Below are 25,615 nucleotides of genomic sequence, written 5' to 3' on the forward strand. Positions count from 1 at the left end.
CAGAAGAATCAAGAGAGACTGTGGAATAGGGAAATTTATCCTCAAAGAAGCGAACATTTCGTGATTCATAGAGACTCTTACTCTCGAGATCATATATTGTGTAGCCCTTTTTGCCGACAGGATAGCCTACAAAGATGCCTGATTTCGCTCGTTGCTCAAATTTGTTTGTAGCATGAACGTTGTGGGCAAAACATAAGCAACCAAACACCCGAAGAAGTTGATAGTCCGGCAGGGCACCGTATAAGAGCTCATGAGGAGATTTGTGAGAAAGAAGCGGGGTAGGCATCTTGTTAATAAGATAAGTAGCCGTCTTGATACATTCACCCCAAAAGGAAAGGGGGAGATTAGCTTGAAAACGCAAGGCACGAGCGACATCGAGTAAGTGGTGATGTTTGTGCTCGACCACGCCATTTTGTTCAGGAGTGTAGACACAACTACGTTGATGAACAATGCCATTTGATTGGAACCAGGATTGAAGGTCTTTTGTAAGAAATTCAGTTCCGTTATCAGAACGAAGGTCTGAATAGGGCACGTGCTAAGGAGACCCAAATCAAAAGAAATCGATTTGATAGATTTCTGATATTGTTTAATTGTGAAGTTGAAGAAAAAAAATCTAAATAAGACTTCGTTTCAGACTTAGATTTCATTAAGAAGGTCCAAGTGTAACGAGAATAATCATCAACTAAAGTGAGAAAGTAACGTTTATTTGAAAGTGATAGGACAAGAAAGGGTCCCCAAATATCAGCATGTACTAATTGAAAAGGAAAAGTACTAATAGAATTACTTTTATTAAAAGGCAATTTAGATTGTTTTGCCATAGGACAAACAGTACAATTATCCGAATGAGGAATAGAAATATAATTAAAACGTTTGGAAAGAAAACGTAAACGGCCTCAACTTGGATCTCCAAGGCGACGGTGCTAAACATCGAGCGACTTATTGAATGCAAGTGCTGGAAAAGTACTACGTAAGTAATAGAGACTCCCATCTTCATCAGCCTGACCAATCAGCCGTTTCGTCGAAAGTGCCTGAAAACACAACGAGTTGAGTTAAAAATGACTGAACAATTAAGAGATTTACTTAATTGGCTAACAGAAATCAAGTTGAATTGAAAACTTGGAATGTGGTAGACATTGTCGATGTAGATAGAGTCAGAGAAAACAACTTTACCCACATGTTGAACTAAAAAGGTGTTCCCATCGGGTATTTGAACATAAAGGGAAGGGGAACAGTTTGATAAGAAGTAAAAACACTCAATGAGGGACACACGTGGTTAGAAGCACCACTATCAACAATCCATGAACTAGAAAGTTTTAAATTAATTTTACCTGTCAGGAGAGTAGTTGCAGGAGGCGAAGAATGTCGATGAATAAGAGCCATGATTTTATCATAGTCTTCTTTAGAGATAGTCAGAGCAGGAGAAGAGCTCGAAGTAGACGCACCACAAACCGCCAAAGATCGCTTAGTACCATGAGAACGATTAGCTCGACCATGGAGAATGAAACACCGTTCAATGGGGTGACCAGTTTTCTTACAGTGGTCACAAACAACATTTTTGTGGCAACGGTCAATAGTATGTTCGTGTAGTTCACAAGCCTCACAGTAAGGGCGAGGTTTATGACCCCGGTTGGGAGGATCTGACTGTTGTGACTGAAAAGCAGTCACCTTGGCAGCGAGAGCTGAATAGTCAAAGGGAGCACCAACAGTTATGTGTTGTTGTTGCTCTTCTTGCTTAATCAAAGTATACACCCTACCAAAAGGGGGCAAAGGGTCTAGAAGTAAAATACTACTTCGAATAACGAAAAAACGATCATGAAGGCCTTCGAGAAATTCAATGATGCGAATTTTGTTAACATATTCAAGCATACCCTTACCAGCACCACAAACACAGGAGTGTGGAGGCATTACTGTGTCATGTTCATCCTAGAGAGACTTCAGTTAGGAAAAGTAAGAGGTAACAGTCAAGTTACCTTGGTGAAGTGAAGCAATGTTCTTACGAATTTGGAACATGTATGGATTATTCGATTGGGAATAGTGTTCCTTCAAAAATTTCCAAATCAAGAGAGCAGTAGGGCATCGCATACAACTCTTCCGAATTTCAAGGTACACACAATTCAGAATTCAGTTTCTAACCATAACATCACAATGTATCCATAAAGCAGCTGCAGTAGGGTCTGTGGGCTCTGGAAGAGACCCGTCGATAAAACCTTCTTTTATTCTTAGCAGCTAGGGCCATGGTCATGCCGTGAGCCCATTGGGCATAATCATCTCCAGAAAGTTCTGGTGAGTAAAACACTGAAGTTGGGTTATTAGATGGATGAATAGAGTAAGCCTCAGAATTGACCAAGGCCGAGACGTTTGTTTCCATCGCTGAGTCATCAGAGACGTTAGTGTCTGAGGGAATTGTAGCGTCAGAGTTCATGACTGATCAACACAATGAGTCAAGGGATGAAATAAGAACCAATAAGTTGTCGGAGATAATAATATCGTTCGAAAAAAAAAGATCTAGGCTCGTGATACCATGTGAAATTAGATGTCCTGCAGTGAATATTGGAACTAGAACACAGAGCAATTGTAGTTGAAAAGGTACGATTGTATTATTCATAAGTTGTATATATAGTGTTACATTAGGATTTTGTATATATTACAAACATAGAAAGAATTTATATAGGAAATTTATTTAGGATTTATTTCCTATTTCTTGATCCGTCGGAGATTTCCTTCTCTTTCTCTTGATACGCCAATACCATGCTCGCGTCAAGGTCACATCACTTATAGGGTCAAATTCTATCGGTTGGGTCCTCAAAAAAGGCATTTTATAATTATTTTTATTTTCATCAGTTTTCCGTATTTCTTAGATTCTACAATGTCGTCTCTTTATTAGTTCTTTTAGTTAGAAGTTTTTTAAGATTAAGATATCCTAACACTATATAAAGATAACTAAAATTATGCTCCTCCATAGTCCATCCATTTGCTTATCCCCCCGCCCTCCAACCGATGTGGTGTCATCTAACTTGAGCATATTTTCTCTCTATTTGCTTCACGCTTTTTTAGGTGTCGCCACATCAAACAGAGGGTTGGGAGAGAGAGAAAATGGAGGGAAGAATATAATTTCTGAACTTTAGCCAATGTTCTAAACTTTACCAAGTTTAGTGCCACGTAAATGGGTCATAATATTTCAAAATATGTTCCTATTCTCACCATTGGAAGAATGGTACAATTTATAAAGGTAGATGGTGAAATACCTAATAGTTGAGTGCTTCAAAATGCATGCATCTATTATTGTCTATATAAGAAAGTTCAAGGGGAGGAGGGTTCCTCCAAAGACTGACTCTTCTCACCCATTAGCTAGTTATGTTTTTAATGGCTCCTCACACCCAAAATCACAAACCTTTAGTTGCTGATCAAACTCATGTTCATGATCAATCACCTCACACATCAACTACTTATTCTCATAAGTCACTTTACCTTCTTCTTTCTTTTCTTGTCCTAATTTGTCTCCCTACTTCTCACTCGTCGTCTTTTCTTTCTAATGTCTACGATCTGGCGGAGAAACCCTCTTCAACCCTTGTTAGTGTTACTGATTCTCTTAAAGGACAAGAAAGGGTAGGGCTGACTGATCTTGAAATCTACTTGGAGAAATCGGTATCAAGTATTTCCGATACTATTGAGTTGGTGAATGGTTTTCATGACCGTTCTAACGATTTAAAAGAACAAGAAGCTTTTGCTACTTGTATTGAACTAATGCATTCATCTATTGACCGAGTCACTGACTCAGTTATAGCACTCAAAACTCAAACTACAAGGTCACATGCTGATGCTCATTCATGGCTTAGTGCTGTACTCACAAACTATGTTACTTGTCAAGATGAACTCACTGAGTCAAAAATCACTGAGTCAACTCATCACTCTATAGAAATGGAGTTGAAAAATTTGATAGAAAGAGCAAAAACTTCCTTGGCTAAGATAACTTCAATAGCACCACCAAATTATGAAGAGAAATCATGGTTGAAGAATGTTCGTTTTCCGTCATGGGTTACGTTTAGTGACCGGAAGCTTCTAGAAGCGTTGCCGGAGTCGGTGAAAGCGAATGTTGTGGTAGCAAAAGATGGAAGTGGGGACTTAAGTTCAGTTCAAGAAGCTATTTTAGCTGCACCAAATAAAAGTAAAACAAGGTATGTGATATATGTGAAGAAAGGAGTTTATAAAGAAAATGTTGAAGTTGGAAAGAAGAAGATAAATTTGATGATAGTTGGAGATGGAATGGATTCAACCATTATAACTGGTAGCTTGAATGTTGTTGATGGTTCTTCCACTTTCAGATCAGCTACTGTTGGTATGATCACTTTTTCACTTTTCTTTTTATCACCTTTCCTTATCTTTACTTTTTCTGTACTCTCATTTTTCAAAAAGAAAAAAAAAGAAAGAGATTTTTTGAATGGCCAACGTTTTTGGGGAAATCAAAATAGTTTCCGGGGTGAAATTTTTTAAAGGGCCATTTCAGCAATGCTACTTGGCCTGACTACCATGACCGAACTGTCCCGACAAGACACATTTTTGGCGTCAGTGTTTTGTTTTTGGGCCATTTCAGCCATTTTTTGTCAGCCAAATAGCATTTTCCTTCGAGAACAGTAGTTGATGAAACTATTACATTTGTTGGATATAGTTGATTAATTTACTTCGTGGGTCTGTGTCAAATAAACATCCCGTAACTATAAATATATGCTATAGTGGAGTTTAGTTTCCTAAAGAGCAAGATTTTGTCTACTCGTATATGTTACGGTTTGAATCTTACCGTTTCCAAAAGACACGGATGGATAATGATGATTTTGCCCTTTAAAGACTAGTTTGACCTTGGTTTATACCTAAGGGATGGGTTTGGGTCATAGAAAGGAAAATATGGATTACAAGGATTTGCATTTCACAATAGTGTTTGGATGCAAATCTGCATTAGGTCATAGGCCTGTAAACGGTAGCTTATCGGATCAGATATAGATATATCCGTATCCGATAAGCTATCCGAATATCCGAATCCGATAATTATCCGACGGATATTAGAAGTCAATATCCGAATCCGATAATATTAACGGATATCGGATATTATCCGAAACTTGAACAAAATTTCAAATTTGTTATTCAAATTTTCAACCATTAGATCTAAATAATAAATCTCAACCAAACATTTTATATATTATTATGAATAAATTTAAATTTTTATCAATTTTTTATATTACTTATCAGATACGGATATTTATCGAATCAAATATGAGTGTATCTGTATCCGATATCCAATAAGCAGATATACGATAAGGAATATCCTAATCCGTATCCGAATCCGAAATTTCAGATATTTTTTTTGAAATTCGAATACGGATGCGGATCGGATGTCGAATATTCGGATATCCATTGACAGGCTTACATTAGCAGTTGCATTCCAGGCGAGACAAAAATCCCCTCTCACGAGAAAGCCAAACACAGGGGGCGAGTGTGCGAAGCAAATAATATATGGACAAAATCAACCTTTACCAATTCATGTTCCTAGTTAAACCTAATGGTTTAGTAAAGTATTGCGATTAATATGAATACAATTACAGGATTGTTATTTATAGTAATCCCATTCCTTTCTTTCACCCCAATCATGGCCAAATTGTACAAAGTAGTGAATCAAAATTTAAGAGGTGAAAATTGTTCAAACCTAACCAGTTTAGGCCTACATCTAGTTAGAGTTAAGTTATATCATCAATAATTGTACTTGATACAATTGATAGCTTGATTTTGTAAGTAACATACACATCTTTGGTTTTTTTCTTTTGGAAATGCAGTTGTTGTTGGTGACGGATTCATAGGACAAGACATATGCTTCCAAAACACAGCAGGACCACAAAAGCATCAAGCAGTAGCATTAAGAGTTGGAGCCGATAAAACAGTAATGAACCGTGTAAAAATGGATGCTTACCAAGACACTCTTTACGCACATTCTCTCCGTCAATTCTACCGAGACTGTTCAATCATTGGAACCGTAGATTTCATTTTTGGTAATGCAGCAATGGTGGCCCAAAACAGTAAGATCATAGCTAGAAGGCCCATGGATAACCAAGGAAACATGTGTACAGCCCAAGGCCGAATCGACCCAAATCAAAACACAGGATTTTCAATCCAAAACTGTCAAGTAATACCTAGCCTTGACTTAATACCAGTGGAGAACAAGATTAAAACTTACCTAGGACGTCCATGGAAAGAGTACTCAAGAACTGTTTACATGGAATCATTTATGGATAATCATATTGACCCAGCTGGGTGGGCCAAATGGAATGGGGATTTTGCCTTGAATACACTATATTATGGAGAGTATTTGAACCGGGGCCCTGGAGCGGGTACTGCTAACCGGGTCCAATGGGCCGGGTATCATATTATTACCAGCCCAGCTGTAGCTGAGCAATTTACTGTGGCTGAATTGATACAAGGAGGGATGTGGTTGAAGTCTACTGGAGTTTCTTTCACTGAAGGTCTCTAGTTAATTGTTACTTCATGTATGTTGTAGTACTATTTAATTATCTTATTAAATAAAAGAGGTTGAATTAGTACTGTTTAATTATCTTATTAAATAAAAGAGGTTGAATTTATAAAATTTCAGGGGCACCTCAGAAACTAGTTTCCCCAATATCCTAATTTCAGCCCCTTTTTTTTTGAAATGTTCAGCGTGGTTCGAGCCTTTGACCTCTAAGGTGGAAAATTGTACCTCTTACAACTCCAACCAAGGGTTGTTGGCTAATTTCAGCCCTTTAGGGTTTGTTTGATACGTGAGAAAACATTGGGTAAGAAAATCTCACTTTTTTTTTTTATGGAAAAGAAAAGCGACATTTTCATATGAAAAATAGTGTTTTAAAGTGTTTGATAGGGTTGTAGGAAAACGGTGAGTGCCTTTAAAAAATCATTGACATTTTGTTTATTGACCAGTTCATTGAGGGTGCCTTCAAAATTCTTGATTTTTTTTTTTTTGTTGAAAGCAACAGAAAAAACAAGAAAATTACAACCCCAGGTCCTGCCTCATCGCCTCTCTAGAATTCCAAATACGTCTAACTTTGTGTCTTCTACCCCATTTGGCAAGATGATCTGCCATAATATTAGTTGATCGGGGACTGAAAAGAAATTGAACTTGAGTGAAGTTATTGCATATTAAGCTGATGTTATCCCTGTGAATCTTCGATTGCCAATGAATATCTTGTTTAAGAACAGACCTTCTCCGGCGAAGGGGTTTCCCCTTCGCCGGAGTTTCTAGAGAGAGAGAGAGAGAGAAAAGAGGTAAAAATTTTTTTTTTTTTTTTAAGGTCGCCGACCGGAAATTTTCCGGCCGGCGACCTTGGTCGGAGAAGGAGTGACTTGGAGAGAGAGAGGTGAGTTAGAGAGAGAGATGAGTTGGAGAGAGAGAGAGGTGAGTTGGAGAGAGAGAGAGGTGAGTTGGAGAGAGAGGTGAGTTGGAGAGAGAGGTGAGTTGGAGAGAGAGGTGAGTTGGAGAGAGAGGTGAGATGGAGAGAGAGAGAGAGATGATGTGGAGAGATATGTGTGGGGGAGTAGGAAGTGAGGTGGAATTCAAGTTTTTTTTATTTTTTTATGTTGAAAAAATATTAATAAGAAGGGTAATCAGGACATTTACCTCAAAAAAGGGGGCCATATTTGAATTTACGAAAAAAAGGGGGCCATAAAGGAAGCTGGTCACAAAGTAGGGGGCCATATAGGAATTAACTCTTAAAGAAAATATATTTGATATTTATGTTGATGATGAGGACGATCAGCCCTAGAAGTTGATTAATCGGTGCAGAGAAATTGAGAGATTGAGTGAGAGACAGAGTGAGATTTGAGAATAGAGACTCAATTGAGAGAAAAAAAAATCTGGAATAAGTAATGGTAGTTATAGATAGAAAGAACGAGAGGAAGAAAGAGTATGTGGGTCCGAATTTGATTTTACCACCAAATTTACCACCTTTTTGGCGGTAAAATATTTGTAGTTCTTTTCCTACTTTTTTTTTGTCACAAGAAATTGATTTCTCACACTTTTGGCCCAATCAAACAATAAAAATTGATTTTCTCAAGAAAACGACTTCCCCAGCCCTATTTTCCCACCAATCAAACAGACCCTTAATGAACTCAATTGTCTTGTAGCCATTAGTTCCATCAGAAAAACAAATATATTATATATAAAAGAAGTGTAGTTTATTAAGCGTCCCTGATTATTGTTCTGCACTCCTTATTAACACATGAATCATTGGGTTGTACAACGGTTCAGTTACAGACATTTTAGCCCTATCCACAAACCGATCGAATGATTTGGTTGTTGGATAATTCAATCCAAGCTAATCAGTTCGACTACATATGAACAGTTTAGCTCAGATGGATAACCAAACCACGAAGTTCCACCAATTTACATTTTATTTCTGTGCCAGCTTTGTATGTATGCAATTTTCTTTCCTTCACCAATTTACATTTTATTTCTAATAGAAAGATAAATAGATCTCGTTTTTGGTATAGTTAATATTTTTTATCTGTTATGTTTTGCCGGTCTTTCACCAGGGGAAATACAAGAAGAAGAAGCTATTGGTTTGATTCTCCAAAGGAGTAGTTGTTCTTTTTGGTAGTATGATCTCTAATCTTTTATACCTATACTTGTTTGATGGTTGTTTAAATGTTCTTTGTTGCTTCTACCAGAAATGCAAATGTGCTTTCTTGGAGATTAAGTTCAGGAGTGTTACGGAGAGAAACAACCACCAGTTTTCAGATGTTAAAACGTTATACATGAGGATTATGAACGCAAGCATCATCACTTGTTCGATGTGACCAACCCTAACGAAAGTACTATAAATATTACTTGTTCATAATCAATAAATTACCTCTATGGCCTCTACGTGGATCCCTCCCTGCTTGAAATTGCCATCGAATGCCCAAGGATGTGGTCAATTGGCGACTCAACTATACCTAAAATACCTTAAAAATATCAAACACACATATACCCTTCTCTTATAATAAACCAAAACTTAATCAGGAAATCCTAATTTGTCATCGGAAAACTCAGATTTACTGATTTTTTTCTCCTGCAAGTCATCGGAGAAGTAATGTGAAGGTTTTGTAGGATTCTTATCTGGTGAGGAGACGGTCGCTAGCCATTAAAGGAGCGAGTCAAGAAGATGATGATGATTTTATGTCGTTTAAAGAAGTTTCTTTGTTTGTTGCCAGTAGAGGTGATACTATGTTTACCCAATTGTGGACATAGGTGTCGGTTAAGATCAGGTGACCTAATTCTCTCACTAAAATTCCTCTACATAGAAGAACAACTTGTTTATAATTTTCGGAATGGGTGATTAGGAAGAGCTACTTTGTTTTTCTTGGGTTGTTTTGCAGACGAATATGAACCCAAAAAAGAGTTATTTTGGTCTAGATTAAATTTTTTTTTTCAATCCTTTCACTATTACAGTACGTACAAACAGGGGCGAAGCCGCCAACGTGCATGTGGGGGCACGTGCCCCCACAAGCTCCTAAGTGACCTTCCCTGATAAATTGAAATCAGATCTTCTTATAGGGAAACCTATTTACCTTATATGCCCACCACCTATTAAACAAGGCCGCGGCTTTGGGGAATAAAGAAAACTCTCCGGGGAGTAAAGACATGTTCATTTTCAGTCCAAAAAAGAGTTCTTTTGATTTATGTCCCTAAATCTTCATATCCTTCTTTCATCCTCTCTCTCTTGCTCGTCCTCTCCTTCAACTTATAAACCCTAGTTGAAAATAACGGCGGAACCAAATAAAAGATCTAAAACTAGTTTTAATTGAAGAAGCCGAAATAACCCAGACCCAAGAAGCTCAAACAACCCTCTACTGCAATTCATAAGATAACATCAAAATACATATATTAGATCATGCTATCTAAATATGAACTATTAGAAATTAAGGAAATAAAAGATGAAATTTTGGAAAACCTAAACAAGAAGAAGCAAAAAATCCAGAAGGATTTCTTAACAAATCTCAACTAGAATTTAGAAGTAGTTAATATATACATACATAGACAAAAAAGATCTGGATGTGGAAGTAAAACCTAGATCTCCCAGAAACCCTAATTTTATTCAATTGAATCTTCCTTTCGAACCAATAACCTAAATCTTCGCATTGTTAATGATAAAATTTAGTCGGATCCATAACCATAACGACAAAATCACCACACTCAAAATCAAACAAGACTATAGGAGTTAAGATTTGATCGAAACCACCATAGTTACAACACTTAAACTAATGAAAGTTACTTTCAATGATATGAATTTGATTCTTGGATCTGTGGAGGATCGAGCAAAGGAGTTAATACGAGAATTACAAAACATATGTGTAGCCCAATGGTCGATTATGTTAAGGGGTTTAAAATGAGAGAGACAGAAAGGACGAGCTAGAGAGAGAGGATGAGAAGAGGAGATGAATTTTCTTTATTCCCCAAAGCCTAATGATCCAACTTAAGCCCATTTGGAAATAGTCTAAATACGACTCATTTTCTAACTCAAATCCAAATGTTCATTAAGATTCTTCAAATAAGATCAAAATAGTTTTAAAGGCGCTTCTGGTACTTGTTAAAAGAGTCTCTAATTTAAAAGTACCCCCAATTCTAAAACTTTTAAAGAACACCCCTAAGAACGATTTTGTTTTGTTCAAAATCGGTGGATTCGAGTCAATTTGGTTACAAAATCGACTCAAATCCACCTATTTCAACAGGGGGGAACATTTTATGCTAGATACATTTCAATTTCGGTGGACCCATGCTAAATTTTGTTACGAAATTTGGCTTAAGCACACCCATTCTAACACCAGCATAGTTAAGTTGAATTTGGTGCACTTGAGCCGAATTTTGCAAGTCTATTGAATTTGGGGCGCCTCTAACAAAAGACAATGAAACCACATTTACCAAGTTCAAGGGAGTGTGTAACAAGAAGGCCAAGGAGGTTGTTTCAAAGATTTTCTGGGATCAAACAACAATATGTTAATTCAAATTCTTTTTCCAACAGTGTCGTTTTTTTAATATGGTAAACTTTTGCGTTGGACCAAGCTTTTTTCCCTTAAGGTGATCCAGAAGATATTTCATACAATAAATTAAAATATTATGAATAAATAGATACTGCTTTATTTACTTATGATACACATATTCTTTTATAATGAAAATATCCCCCAGAAAAAAAAAAACTGGCCTCGCTATTGCGTACAAAATATATTTTTTTCAATCCTCTCACTAGAATTCTATTGTAAATTAGTTGTTTCTCTGATTTTTTTTCCTTTCAATTGTAATTTTGAAAGAGAGAAACAATTGGAGAATAGAGATGAAATTTTTTAGAGAGGAACAATTGTTGAAGATGTTCTGCTTAAAAAGAAAAAGAGATAATGAGAGAGAAAGTGAGAGGTTTTAGAAAGTGAAGGAGAGTTGATGTGAAAGAATTAAACGAATGGTATTTTGGGAAAGTTTTAAGAAAAACTTAACAGTCAATGAGTGGAAAAATAGAAAAGGAGGTCATTTGTGTGTTTTCGATAAACTAGGGGGGTTAGGCGAGAAATTGGTCATAAACTAGGGGGTCATGTAAAAAAACCCAAAGGACAATTGAAGTGCTAATTTTTTTTGAAAGATATGAAATGTTGTTACTCGAATACATGGGTTTTTTTACAGAATTATGTTAACGGTACCAGTTACCTCTGCAGAGAGAAATTTTTCTAAGTTGATGTTGATCGAGTCTTATATTCGATCTACTATGTCGCAAGAAATGTTAAATGTGTTAGCTATATTATTTATTGAAAATGAGATGACTGACATTATTGATTATTCAACGATTGTTAGTGACTTTCCGTCTAAAAATGCAAGAAGAACAAAATTTCAATGATTATAGTAATAAAAAAAAACTATTTTGTTATATAAACAAGAAATTGGGTCGAAGACCCAATTTTGAACTTTTTAAGTAAAAAAAATGTTATATTTTTTTGGTTAAAAGCCCCTATTATACTATCTTTTTTTGGTAAAAACCTAAATACTTTTCTTTTCTAATAACCTAAAAATTATACTTTTGCAAAACTGTTACAAGTTGTTGTGAAGCTGTCGCAAGATGTTGTAAGGTGTTGCAAAATTGTCGCAAGGTATTGTGGAACTGTTGTAAATTAAAAAATACCTAGGAAACTAAAGAATAAAAAATATAAACTGATCTTTTTTCACCAAGACAAAAAATTGATAGAAAATTTTGACCAAATTTCTCTAATATTAATATGATGAAAAATTTTTGTGGTGCTTAAAATTTTTCCGTAATGCATATATACATTTAATGATTTAATAAAATATAAGAATCACATTCCTAGACTTCACTTCGGGTCACCAAAAACTCAGGACTGACTCTACAAACACGTTAACTTTCTTCAGGTATTTTTTGCTGGACTTTTTTGTACTATTCGCCGATCTAGATTTACCAAGTCAAAGAAGATGCAAGGCCCTCACCAAGCAAAAAAAAAAAAAGAAACTATCGTTATGCAAAAGAATGGTTCATGTTATTATGCAGCTGTCAATTTTCCACTAAAATAATTTAATAAAAAAAGACCCTTTCAGTACTCACTACCTGACAACTGTTGTTTGTGAATATAATTGGTGTTCATTTGTTTGAAAAATAACCTCAAATAAATTATAAAAAGAGAGGGCTGACCTTCAAATTTTAATTTTCATGGTTCAACAATGACAGGTTTGTTTGATTAAGCCAAATCATCTCATTACCAAAATATGTAAGTTCTTCATCTTATATTTTTAAAAATTAGGAAGTTTTGATGACCAAACCAAACATACTACACAGATAAACAGATAATTAAGTAATACATCAATTAAAAAATCCCATGATCTTCTTATATCTAAGAAATCTAATATTTTGCTCCAACAAACACCAACATAAAATCTATAATCAATGCTTTGCGAACGGATATGATTCTGAATTACTAGAAGCTAGCCAGCTAGTTGCTCGTGATTCATGAAAGAGAAAATTCTACATATTATAGGCACATCCAGTTACTAAATGTGAAGGTTTGTTGGGCAAGAAGTCCAAAATAAGAGGTCAAAAATTCGAAGTGTTAAATTTAAAGTCGGATTTTTTTTTTATGCAGAAAACCTCGTTATATATATTATATTTCCATTTCTATACTACATTTTGTGTTATGTGGATTTAATGCATTTTACAGTGTACACATTCAAGTTGTTCTGACACAATTATAATTGACGATCTTTTTAGTTTTTTTCGCTTGTCAGATCTAACGTTCTATGCAATAAAAAACATTGTATAGACAAAAAAATGTCGTTGTATAGGAAAAAGAAAATATCATTTCATAGAAAAAAATTGGCGTCGTATATCTCTTCTTTCAAAGTGGTGATGGGTCATTTGACAGTGTTTCTTGAAGGTTATTGATCTATGAATTTTGTTTGGGGATTAAAACTAATTAACATGAACTAATGAGATGTACAACAAATATGTTGCAGTTCATTAACACTGCTTAATTATGATTAATCAATGAACTTAACAAATTAAAGTTGCAGATTCAATCCGCTCAGAGTCCTTGGGTATCCAAGAAAAACAAATACCCAATGACAACAACAATGGAGCAGGATAAGACGTGATCCCTACTAAAACTTTTTTTTTTTTTTTTGATGAGGGAATCCCTACTAAAACTTAAAAAAGGAAAAAAGAAGAAGAAAAGAACACAATTATGAAAGCAAAAAAGGTAATAAAATAAATGAGTCCACAAAATCAAATCTTTTCAATATCAAGTTGCAATGATTCCAAATGAAAATTTTGAGAAAAGGACATTTGATTAGTGCCACCTAAAAGATTTGTTAAGTGAGGAAAAGAATATACTTGGTCCAATAATAGTACGAGACTATATACAAAAATTTTATATATACTCCTCCACCAACTCAACTAGGTCGTTTGAGTTGCAAAAAAAAAAAGTACAGAAACATTTGTATATTGGTCAAAATGCTCGAACTGAATTACTGTTAAGTTGAAAAGGTAAAACAGACGTGAATTTTAAGTTCCTTATAGAAAAGGATTTATTCATAAATAACCCCGACATCTAACCCGCTCTTCTACTTGATTTTTTAAATAACATTTACTCAAGTGGTTTTTTGTTTATAGTTTTGCCCTTTGTCATTTTCTAATGTCTCTTTTACCTCAAAGTTTATTCCTGATGTCTCTTTTACCTCAAAGTTTATTTTCCGATGGTTAAAGAGAGAAGAGAGAAAAAGAGAGAGGAAAATTCTATCGACGTATATATCTCTCTATTTTTTGTATATTAATTACAAAAACATAAATTCGTTTAATATACCACAAAACTGTTACTTTGGGAGTCATAATATCTATTAGTTTTTTAGTATAGACGCAAATGTTGGTATAGGAAGAAGATCAGATCCATCAATGTCGACAATTCATCTACCGACTAACCATTATAAATTGTCATTGAGGGAGGAGGAAGTGGGTAAAAGTGGTGGATTCTTAAGGAAATTTCGTCCATTTATGAAGACTGATATTTCGTCCATTGATGAAGATCGACGATTTGGTAGTTCTCCATGCATAATATGGCACCACGAGTCGTCCATTGATGAAGATCGGCGTTTCCTTGTTTTATCAACTGTGGAAAATATAACGATTAGGCATCTTACTGTCAACCCATAGTCCACGATCAAACCGATTGCAAGTGCAAGGAAGAAGAGTTCGTGATTGTTTCTACTTATGTTTTAGTACAATAAAATTTTATGACCTTTAGGGTCTTTTCATTCGCGATCTTAATGATCTTTCCATTTTATGACCTTTATGGTCTTTTTATTTAGTTTTTGTTTTGTTACTCCTTTTCCTTCATGAGGCATTTTACGTTCGAAAATTCTATGTAGTACTTTACTTATGTAACTCTCATGTTGTTCGCAGAGGAGTTAAAATTCTCAAACCAAGTAGTGTTGTGGATTGATGTCCTACTTATGAATGAAGTTCTAGTTTTACTCAAAAAAAAAACATATGGACTAAATCAATGTCTCGTAAAATGTTGACCATTTAAAAGTGAACCATATTCCTATGAGCAGATCGATGCCCCGATTTATAGATCACATAAATCCGAAGTTACTACAAATGAAAGAATGGAATATTCATTATTCTATACTTAATTAGATATAATAATAGAATTTAGTCATGAATTATTTATTCACGTAGGAAGCATAAAAATAAATAAATAAAACAGCTGCCTGCTAACAGCTAAGATCAATTAAAGTTAAGTAAAAAGTTTTGCTTGACCCTTTCAAGTAGTGGTAAACAACAAAGTTCTTCTAAATCTCCAAAATTGAGAGAGAGGAATAAAAGAGATCAATTAAAGTTAAGATAAAAAATTTCCATAATTTTTTTTTTTTGGGAAAAATGATCACTCGAGTTCTCTAGTATTCAGCTCCCTAGGTATTTTAGTAATTTATAACAACTTGCAAGAGGTTTGCAACAACTGCTAGAGGTTTGCAATAACTTGCAAGACGTTTGTAATAGCTTGAAAGAAGTTGCAACAACTTGAAGCAGTTTTTGCAACAACTTGGAAGAGGGTTGTAGTAACTTGCAAGAGCTTGCAAAAGATATTGGGTTTGTAAATAAACAAAATACAAATATTTGGATTTTTAACCAAACAAAACACAACTTGTCCTTTTAACTTAAGAAATTTAAATTGGATTTTCGGTTTAATTTTCCGTTTATGAAACTCCTTATTTCAGTGAAGTATGTGCTACTCTTAGAGTCTTGAAGGTTCCAGTAATGTAGACGCTTGCGACTTAATCCTCGTTCAGTGAACATTCAAACAACCAAGATCGCTACGGACTTGCTCAATGTGTTATATAACACATTAGGCACACGAATTATGAGTCAGACTCTGAATATAAGAGACTCATCTCTCACTAGGTAATCATCCTAGCTTGTCATGATCTCAGACTGTCATCATTCGATACCACGAACCACATATAGAGTCAAATAAAGTCCCTTTTGTGTAACTCAATACACAAACATCACCTTAACAGTAAGTAATTACGAATAATGTGTTTCACATTTGGTATGATTGAAGTGGATGGTGCACCTTGTAATTTCACAAACAACAGATCCCCCTTTCATAATTTCCAATTTTTATTTGTCTGCAGGAGAATTGAGGTTTATTTCCAAAAAAATCATTGGGTTGTTGGCCAGTTACCAGTACCTCTACAAAGGTCCCAAACCTTATGTCCTCCCAAAATTACTAGAAGTGGGTTCCTTGCCTCCTTTGGTATACTACAAACCATGTCTCTGCTGTCATCTGCTAGTTGTAAAATTTCTGTGGATTCTTAATACTATTTCAAATATTAGAGAGAGAAAGTCATGATAGAGATAGAGATAGAGAGAGAGAGAGAGAAATTTACTAGTTCAAACAACATTAGGCCACCACACACACCTCACATGTCTTCTAAAGAATGACAGATATTTTGTTGTGTCCATATAATGTTTATTTTCCTCTTTGTTTTGAAGGTTTCATCATACTTCTTCCTCTCCTCCCTTCACCTACTCCTTTCTCCTTCTTAATTCACCTCTTCTTAACCCATCATTGCTCTCTCATATCCATTAATTATACCTTCCAAGAATTTATCTCAATTTTCCCTTAAACCATATCATATTCTCTCTATCTTACCTTCAAATTCAAAACTCAACCCTCTCTCTCATTTCTTCATCTTTTAATTGTTTGGGTATCAAGTGAACTTAATGTGTAATCTTGGTCATTCAAAAATGAGTAACAAATTCAAAGGAATTTGCAAGGGTTTCATGTGTAACTTCTCTCAAATCTTTAGTAAAGAACGTGAGATGGAAATTGGTTATCCAACAGATGTTAAACATGTGACACATATTGGATGGGATAGTCATTCTACTACTGCACCAAGTTGGGTATGTCAAATTTCTATTTCTCTCCTACTCGGATCTGATTCGATTAATTTAATCTAATTTTGTTCATATATTGGTTAGGATTTTTGGGTTCTAAGTTATAATTATTTTCGTAAAATGCAGATGAATGAATTCAAGACGACATCAGATTTTTCTGCTACCTCATTATCGCATGACCAAGCGAAAGATATAAACCGTGTCACTGGTACAACATGGGGTTCTCAAGGTACATTCATATATTTTCTCATTTATGAAACACATACTAATGATTTCAAATATATAATTTCAATTTATTGAAAGGGAAAATAGCTAGTCTGATTATAATGATTTCAAATATATAATTTCAATTTATTGAAAGGGCATTTTAGTAAACTAGAAAAGTGTGAAGAACTTATGAGGATTTTAACCCAAATCATGTTTTTAGAACTTTATGAAAGAAGTAAAATTCCAATTTCAAAAGTTACCTACATATGAACTTAAATTTTTCTCTCTTTTTTTTAAACAGAATTCGAACAATCAATGGGGCATATTAGACAAGCTTCTGATAATGCACTTCTAAGAGATTCTATACCTTCAGACCTTCCAAAGGTTCAAAAGAAGCAAAAGCGAAAAAAAATAAACAAATAGATATTATCTTGAACATAGAGAAAATTCCGCATTGAGATCAATTGGGAAATCGAGATTTTCATGAAGTGTTATAACATATCAATATTGGTAATCTTACTTAGCTAGTTTGGTCCAACAACAATGCCCACCTATGACGAAAACAATTATATTTGTATTGGCAATGATAAATCAAAAATGTGATATTCATTTTCGAGGTAGGGATGTAAAAATATTTGTTTGTGTAAATAGAAATTGAAATTCATTACTTCTTCCGTTACTTAGATAGTAGATAATAGTTAGGCCGGCAACATAGGCAACAGCAGTTGGACCACTATTGCCGGATGTGCTTGTTTATCATGTAATTGGGTTGCATAATAGATTCATATAGCTAGTTCTTTTATATAACTCTTAATGCCAATAAACTTTTCCAAAATTCACTAGCACCAGACTAGTCCAAACTGAGCCACACAGGGACCCAAATAGACCCAAATCAAATGGCTCATCTCAAACCCTCAACCTCAGCCTGTACTAACTCATGAGGAACACAAGACCTCGCCCAGTCAGACCCATACTATCCCATTGAACGGACGCAAGGTTTTCTTCCTAGACTCCTGGTGATGGTTCAACGAGCCCCTCCTATAGTTCCTAACATTTATTAAGTTTGAAGATTTTGATCGCTAAGCGGTCGATGTGGGATTATCACAGCTTCCTCACAAGAATTTGTAAGTATGTGGACAAACAAGGAACCACCTATCTATCCAAGCCAAACATATACTACAAGAAAATGAACAATGAAAATAGTTGTCCTCTTAAGTAACCTAATCTTCAATCTTTCTTTCAAACTCCATATGAATCTCTTTAAGTACATAAACCAAACTCATAGCTCATCTACAAATCACTGTCTGTTGTTCTTACTGATAGGTCTTCAAAATCATCCCCCGGTTTCTTTTCCAAATAGAATTTTCGGGTTATATCTATAAAAACCTCGAGACACAATAAAATTATCGAAGTTGTCCGAGGTGGGGGAGATAGAATTATTTCTGGAGATATTGTAGGAGGAAAAGAACTTCTTTCTCGTCATTTCTAGTGACGATAGTGTCATCGACATAGACAAGTATATAAATAACAGTTCTACCACTGAAAAAAAGTAGAAATGGAGTGGGTCGAGGAAGATAATGTAAATCTTAGTCTTTAGCGAGCGGAAAATTTGGCAAACTATCCCTAGAAGTTTGTTTAATCAAAGGGATTTGTTCAAGCGACAAATTTTATAGTCACCTAGTTTGCTAAAACCTGGTGAGATGGTCATATATAACTCTTCATCCACGTCATTTAAAAGGAAAGCATTATTAACATCCAATTGGTGCAGCGACCATCCACGAATGACGACAAACTTAAAATCATGGTCTACGAATGATTTTGCTATTGATATGTACCCAGTCTCAGTGGTAGACAAGGCGTTACAAAAAAGACGTATTTTTGTAGGCGTTTTCCAACTTATGGCATTTCCGTAAAATAGGTCGGGCAAAAAATTTTGTTTCACGAATCGCGAACCGAATTAGATGTCGGCGCATATTCAAGACACTTTCAATAACATCATTTGATTATGCAGGTAACTCCACTTTAGCGTTGGTAAGGGAGGAATATGGTCTCTTTTAACAAAAAAAAAAAGGGAGGAATATGGTCTTAAAGCTAGCGTCTCTAGTCTCGAAGTTTGCTACGGTCATCTTCAATTCTTTCGCTTGATGTATTATTTTTAGGGAAATTTAGCCAAAACTCCCTAAAAAATTTGAATTTTGGTTAAAAAAGATCAGTCAATTTTTTTTTAGTCTTCAGCTCACTGAGTACTTTTTTGATTTGCAACACCTTGCGTCAGCTTGGCAACGCCTTGAGACAGCTTTGAAGCACCTTGCGACAGCTTTACAACATTTTTGGAGCGCCTTGCACAACAACTTTGCAACGCCTTGCAACATCTTACAACAGTTTTGCAATGCCTTTCAACACCTTACAACATCTTGCAACACCTTTACAAAAAATATTGGGTTTTTAACCAAACAAAATACAAATATTAATGGTTTTTAACAAAAATAAATAAACATAAACTTAACTTTTTAACATGAAAAATTTAAAATTGGGTCTTCGGCTCAATTTCCTATTCTATCACTTAATTACAATGGAACCTTAGAGCAAGTCCAATCCCAGCCTGTCTTAGGCTGAAAAAAACACTTTTTCACCTAAAATTATTGGCCTCAGCTCCAGCCCCAGCCTCTCTTGAGGCCGAAAATTTGAGTTTGAAATTTGAATTTCCCTCTTTTCTACCATATTAAATATTATTAACTATCCAACCACCATATTAAATATCTCATATTTCTCTATAAATACAACTCCCTTTCTCTACAAACTCATCAAACTTCATCTTCTTCTTTCTCATCAAACTTTATCTTCTTTCTCATCAAACTTCATCTTCTTCTTTCTCTACCATGGATCCTATGAATATTATGAATCCCATAAATCCTTTGAATCCCATGAATTCCAATTTTACTTTATTAATGTTGATGTTTGAAGAAGATGAATGGGCTCGACAAAGAGATGACGATGATCGTAGAATGTTGGAAGAAATGGAAAATAACGCTACACGAAAACGTTCTCGTCATGTTGGTTCTGTTATTGGTCGCCAAACTATAGATCGTAATAGACAACTCGGTCATGAAAACATCATGAGAGACTATTTCAATGAAACTCGAAATTATGATGACACATTGTTTCGCAAACGCTACAGGATGAATCGTGCTTTATTTTGCGTATTCTCAATGCTGTTGGGGGGTACCACCCCAGATTTACTGAAAGAGTTGATGCATTTGGGCAAAAGGGATGCTCACCTCATCAAAAAATAACAGCTGTAATGTGGATGCTTGCATATGGATGTGCGGCCGACTCACAAGACGAATATTGTCGGATTGGTAAGTCTACTGTCATTGAATCTTTAAGAGAATTTCTAATCGGAGTCATCCATATGTTCGGCCCTAGATACTTGAGAGATCCGAATGAGTTAGATATATCTAGACTCCTAGCACTTAGTGAATCGCAAGGATTTCCTGGAATGCTAGGGAGTATTGATTGTATGCATTGGGAATGGAGTAAATATCCCGCCTCATGGCACGGATCCTACACTGGCCATGTCAAAGCCCCAACTATCATCCTAGAAGCAGTTGCATCGTCAGACCTCCATATATGGCATGCATTTTTTGGGATGCCCGGATCCTGCAATGACATTAATGTTCTTGAACGTTCACCGGTTTTTGATCAACTGTTAAGCAATGAGAGTCCCCCAGTTAATTATGTAGTTAATGGCACACAATATAATATGGGTTATTATCTTGCTGATGGGATATACCCTCCATGGGGTACTTTAGTTAAAACTATTGCTAATCCACATGGTCCAAAAGAAGCATATTATGCCAAAAGACAAGAGTCGGTTCGAAAAGACGTTGAACGAGCTTTTGGTGTACTGCAAGCTCGTTGGGGAATTATTCGGGGACCGTCACTTTGGTGGGACGTAAAGACCATGAGTGACATTATGAAGGCATGTATCATAATGCATAACATGATTGTTGAAGACGAAGGTCCAAATGCTACAACCAATATTGAGGGATGTGAAATGGGTCCGATAGAGCGTGGAGAAGACTTATCGGACGAAGTGCTTCAACGTGTAGGTCGAATTAGAAGCCAAGATACTCATACTCAGTTGAAGGCAGATCTTATCGAACACTTATGGAATACGAGATCAAACGATGACAATGAATAACTTTTGGTCGTTGGATTATTAGTAATGTGTTTTCTATCGTCGGATTATTAGTTTTGTGTTTTGTGTTTTGTGTTTTGGATCGTCAGATTAATGCAAAAGTCGGTTTGTATTAATATAATTTCATTATTAAAAGTTGTTTTGATTTTTGTTATTTTTTAACTTTATTTAAATTTTATTTTAATTATTTAATGTTTTTATTTTTTTTTTATTTTTTTTTAAAAAAAAAGGTAGATCTGGTCGTTGGATAAACCACGGCCAGATCTGTCCCCAATGTCCCCAACGGTCACATGGGGACCCCCTTCAGTCGCCCCTAATGTTAGGGGCGACTGAAGGAAGAGCCCCAGCCTCCGCTCCAAGCGGCTGGGCTTGGAGCGGGTGGCTGAGGCCATAATTTCAAAATTATGGCCTCAGCCGGCTGGGGCTGGACTTGCTCTTTGTACAAGCACTCATTAGAAGTGACTATACCTCTAAGGAAAATATACAATATTTGTACTAATTTGGAGATTATTACCGATAAATTGATATTAAATCCTGATTTTCGGGTAGAAGTGGCCTTTGAATTGTACAACATCACGATTTTTGAGGCAAGGTTACCGTCTCAAACGGCTGATTCATGACAATGTTTAATTCGAAACAAAGTTAGAATTATTTTTTCTTTTGAAACAAAGTTATAATGTTCGATTTTAAATGTTATTTGTATTGTACTGATTAAGGAGATAGAATTTTACTTATGTTACATGCCTCATACTCAAGATATGAATATTCTCAATATGATAAAGCAAAGCATAACACTCAAAAACTTCACAATTGATATGAAATAAAGCAAATTCAAATATAATATAGAGGTCTTTATTTTCAACATAAAGTGATCACTATTCACTAGATATATACTTTGATAAGAAAATAAGAAATCTAATAAAGAAGAAAAGAATAACAAAGAGAAAGTAAACATTCAGTTCCACCTCTTACAAAGAGGCCTATAAAAACCCTAAAACATGAACTCCTACATATGACATTCTGATCACACCAGTCTCTAAGAGGAAAACATATATCATATTCTCCTCTTCTTTTTCCTCAAATGGGTACCTCAATTTTAAGGCCAAATGAAAATAGCAAAGCAATATTTCATGCATTTGGGCTCTTGAGTCTTGTGTTATTCATGGAAAAAGCTAGTTCATTTGAGTTCAAAGTAGGAGGCCCAAAAGGTTGGACTTCACCTTCTAATCCAAGTGATGATACCTACAATCAATGGGCAATATCAAGAAGATTTCAAATCGGCGATTCTCTATGTAAGTTTCATTATTAAACAAATACGGAACTCATTTTCGATGAGTTTATCTTATCGATTATAAAATACTAACTATGTTTATTGTGATATACGAATTATAGTGTTTGTCTACCAACCAGGACAAGACTCAGTAGTTCAAGTAAACAAGGATGACTACGATAAATGCAACACTCAAGCACCAATTGCAACTTTCGACGATGGTAATACTTCAATCAAGCTTAATCAGTCTGGTCCTCATTACTTCATTAGTGGAAAAAACTGTCAAAATAACGAGAAAATAACGGTCGTTGTCTTGGCTGATAGGAGCAATATTAAATCGAAAACTAACCAAACAATCTCAGTACCACCTTCTTCTCCTCCATCTCCCATTGAAATCATCCCATCTCCTGCACCAAGTGAAATCATCCCATCTCCACCTCCAACTGAAATCATCCCATCTCCACCTCCAACTGAAACCTCCCCACCTCCTGCTCCAACTGAAACCTCCCCACCTCCAGCTCCCACTGAAATGATCCCCACTCCAGCTCCTATTGGTGGGGAAGCTCCCACTGGTTCTCCACCACCACCACCAGCACCTAGTGGTGGTTCTTCACTATTTGTGAGTTTCTTAAGTTACTTTGGAGCTTTTGTATCTGGGTCATCTTTTCTCTTAGTTCTATAAAACCAATCATGGGTTTGAGTCTATTCATAAACAATTTAATATTTGCAAGAGGAGTTGGGAGTTTTTCCCATCTTCTTTCTTTGTCTTTGATCATTTTCAGTGGATTCAACTGGATCTGATAGAGAGTGGATTTGGGTTTGTTGTATTTGTTTGTAAATGATTGAAAATATAAGTTTGTTTGCTATTTATAGATACCACATGATGGAAATAAGATGAATAATTTTTTCCTTTTTAGTTTCTTCTTAACTTGGTTTGATATCAATAACAGATTAAGAGTCTTCAGTCTATACTGCAATGATCATACTACCATAGAGAGACCTTAAATGGAATGCTTCCTAGGGGGTGTTTTGACTCGTCTCATGGTTTTGGGCCTCTTTAACACCAAATGTTCTTCAACCTCTCTGGCTACGAAGAATTCCCCAACACTATACACCCCGACTAACCAGACAGTGGGAAGGGGATTATTCGTCGGGGTTCATCATCTTCGTAGGAAGCTTGACACCGGGATAAAATTAGCTAGAGGAGCAAAAACGATCTATTAGACAATTTAGTGGACTAAAAACGAAAATTGGTCACATCCAGCACCAATTACAACCAACCTAAATTATATTACGAGTCTGATTTTTATAATTCAAGAAGAAATATTCATTCAACATTGTTACAACAATTACAAATTCTTTTTCTGTGAACATGTTTCGAGAATTTAAACCGTCTTGAAAATAACCAAGATAATATTATTCGAGTATGTTAGTACGTTTTTTGTCAGGTTATAGCGAAATAGTTAACTAGATAACAACTGTAGTTTCTTAGTGTTTAACATGAGCACAAAAAGCACAATACATCACAAAATTAGAATTTATTTATGTAATCATGTGCCCTTGAACTTAGTTTTGTACCACACACAATGACTGAATACAAATAAGTTCGTACGCGAACCACAAGAAATATAAACAGTAATGTTTTAAATCACATAAAACCCAAACCGATTTCTGCATTTAATTTGCTTCTTGCTCCAAAAATAATGGGATATTTTCATTGATGAAGGAAAAAGGGATAACTGTAAAATTCTAATAAGCAGGTTCTCTTTTTTCGCTTCGACAAATATCTGAAAACGAAAAATCATGGAATGGGGGACCTGCAAAATTGTAGTAAAGATATACAAAAAATAGTAAGCAGAAAATTACAGTAGGAATTCAAAATATATAAACGTAAAGGGAGATCACGATTTTCCTAATTTACGCAGTATCGTGACAAAAGAATTTCTACGACTGGGCAAACATCACCAGTTAGAAGACTCCGAAACTAGCAATTGTAGTAGTTTATTCCATTTCTTAATTGATTTCTCAATCCAAAATCTAGTTTTGAAATTGATAATACTTTATGCAGCATAGAGTATGAAGTTTCGGAAGAAAATATATATTACCTTCTTGTTCACTTAGAATGTAAAATGGAATATGAGCAACAATCTTTGAGTGACCTTCTTTCCAGTTAACAGTGCCTGGACTCTGCTCATGGCCACTAGGAGGTCCCAAAACGGACATACAAATTGCTGGCTCGTTCATCAACCCTAGATAATCATGAGCCCGCCTCCAAACCCTCATGCCAGAGTTTCTAGATCGAGCTACCTACAAAATGTGTATATATATATATATATATATATATACACACATAAGTTAGATGATATTATATGCGAAAAAAAGCCCAATTTTAAGATGGTTAATAATAACTTTGTTGTGCCATAGAAGTGAGCAGACCTTCGCCAAAGATACTCGTGCCCTTGGTAGTAACTCGCGGTGGTTTGTCGCAAGCTTTGCAATAGCTGTCACCACAAAACATAGAAGCCTAGCCTGTGATGATTTCCTAAAGGAAGGACTGTCCGAACTAGGAGCTGAATCCTGACTTAGACCCAGACGACTTCCAGATGAAATGAAATCAAATGTTAAGCCAGGTCAAATATTAAGTGAACAAGCCAAAAGTCCAAAATTGCATTAATAATTAACAGCAACAGCGACACCAACCTAGATGCGAGATTCTCATACAACATCAATTCTAAGCTTTCAAAAAGCTCACGAGCTGCATCTTTGTGGGATGGACCTCCACCTCCATGCTCTCCAATGGCCCAACATAATTGCAACGCCAACTCTGTCTGCAGCAAAAACACTATCTGAAGTTGAATAAATTGCACTAAGTCACCTAAGAGAGAGAGGGAGAGAGAGAGACCTTTGCAGGGTTTTCATAAGCTTCCCCTAGTCTGTCAATAATTGGCTTCTGCAAAGGATTAGGATGGATAACAT

The 25,615-nt window shown here is 35.5% G+C and overlaps 5 protein-coding genes across 5 annotated transcripts in view; 3 read left to right on the plus strand and 2 right to left on the minus strand.

Moving 5' to 3' along the window:
* Nucleotides 1-920: 920 nt before the first annotated feature.
* On the minus strand, nucleotides 921-1,905 carry LOC147555798 (uncharacterized). The gene is made up of 2 exons (XM_086658538.1): nucleotides 1,270-1,905; nucleotides 921-1,028 (listed from the first exon to the last, which is right to left on the minus strand). The coding sequence occupies exons 1-2, from the start codon at nucleotides 1,903-1,905 to the stop codon at nucleotides 921-923; spliced, it is 744 nt and encodes a 247-aa protein (XP_086514664.1).
* A 1,043-nt stretch (nucleotides 1,906-2,948) lies between these two features.
* Nucleotides 2,949-6,628, plus strand: LOC147555799 (pectinesterase-like). The gene is made up of 2 exons (XM_086663463.1): nucleotides 2,949-4,336; nucleotides 5,823-6,628. The coding sequence occupies exons 1-2, from the start codon at nucleotides 3,355-3,357 to the stop codon at nucleotides 6,512-6,514; spliced, it is 1,674 nt and encodes a 557-aa protein (XP_086519589.1). The 5' UTR covers nucleotides 2,949-3,354; the 3' UTR covers nucleotides 6,515-6,628.
* Nucleotides 6,629-16,319: 9,691 nt separating this feature from the next.
* Nucleotides 16,320-17,835, plus strand: LOC147555800 (CRIB domain-containing protein RIC11-like). Its single transcript, XM_086662933.1, has 3 exons — nucleotides 16,320-16,967; nucleotides 17,088-17,190; nucleotides 17,470-17,835. The coding sequence occupies exons 1-3, from the start codon at nucleotides 16,788-16,790 to the stop codon at nucleotides 17,589-17,591; spliced, it is 405 nt and encodes a 134-aa protein (XP_086519059.1). The 5' UTR covers nucleotides 16,320-16,787; the 3' UTR covers nucleotides 17,592-17,835.
* Nucleotides 17,836-22,379: 4,544 nt separating this feature from the next.
* Nucleotides 22,380-23,555, plus strand: LOC147555801 (early nodulin-like protein 9). The gene is made up of 2 exons (XM_086663485.1): nucleotides 22,380-22,661; nucleotides 22,762-23,555. Exons 1-2 carry the CDS (start codon nucleotides 22,451-22,453, stop codon nucleotides 23,319-23,321), a joined length of 771 nt encoding a protein of 256 aa, XP_086519611.1. The 5' UTR covers nucleotides 22,380-22,450; the 3' UTR covers nucleotides 23,322-23,555.
* A 607-nt stretch (nucleotides 23,556-24,162) lies between these two features.
* The window catches only part of LOC147555802 (AP-5 complex subunit zeta-1), a 48,454-nt gene continuing 47,001 nt past the window's right edge, over nucleotides 24,163-25,615 (minus strand). The window contains exons 13-17 of the mRNA XM_086663481.1: nucleotides 25,542-25,589; nucleotides 25,340-25,467; nucleotides 25,076-25,235; nucleotides 24,745-24,946; nucleotides 24,163-24,456 (exon numbers count right to left, since the gene is read on the minus strand). Of these exons, the coding sequence (XP_086519607.1) occupies nucleotides 24,389-24,456; nucleotides 24,745-24,946; nucleotides 25,076-25,235; nucleotides 25,340-25,467; nucleotides 25,542-25,589 (606 nt within the window). The 3' untranslated portion in view covers nucleotides 24,163-24,388. The remainder of the gene's footprint in view (nucleotides 24,457-24,744; nucleotides 24,947-25,075; nucleotides 25,236-25,339; nucleotides 25,468-25,541; nucleotides 25,590-25,615) is intronic.

The sequence above is a fragment of the Eschscholzia californica genome, unplaced genomic scaffold (genome assembly GCF_041429995.1).
Source record: "Eschscholzia californica isolate CP2 unplaced genomic scaffold, dmEscCali1.0.p SCAF_2, whole genome shotgun sequence".
Taxonomy (NCBI): Eukaryota; Viridiplantae; Streptophyta; class Magnoliopsida; order Ranunculales; family Papaveraceae; genus Eschscholzia; species Eschscholzia californica.

Coding starts and splice junctions, on each gene's coding strand:
- LOC147555798 (XM_086658538.1), bottom strand. CDS start 1,905: ATGCCTCCACACTCCTGTGTTTGTGGTGCTGGTAAGGGTATGCTTGAA. Junction 1,029..1,269: donor ATAGTGGTGCTTCTAACCAC/GTGTGTCCCTCA, acceptor TTGTGTTTTCAG/GCACTTTCGACGAAACGGCT.
- LOC147555799 (XM_086663463.1), top strand. CDS start 3,355: ATGTTTTTAATGGCTCCTCACACCCAAAATCACAAACCTTTAGTTGCT. Junction 4,337..5,822: donor TTTCAGATCAGCTACTGTTG/GTATGATCACTT, acceptor TTGGAAATGCAG/TTGTTGTTGGTGACGGATTC.
- LOC147555800 (XM_086662933.1), top strand. CDS start 16,788: ATGTGTAATCTTGGTCATTCAAAAATGAGTAACAAATTCAAAGGAATT. Junction 16,968..17,087: donor CTACTACTGCACCAAGTTGG/GTATGTCAAATT, acceptor CGTAAAATGCAG/ATGAATGAATTCAAGACGAC. Junction 17,191..17,469: donor TACAACATGGGGTTCTCAAG/GTACATTCATAT, acceptor TTTTTTAAACAG/AATTCGAACAATCAATGGGG.
- LOC147555801 (XM_086663485.1), top strand. CDS start 22,451: ATGGGTACCTCAATTTTAAGGCCAAATGAAAATAGCAAAGCAATATTT. Junction 22,662..22,761: donor TCAAATCGGCGATTCTCTAT/GTAAGTTTCATT, acceptor TACGAATTATAG/TGTTTGTCTACCAACCAGGA.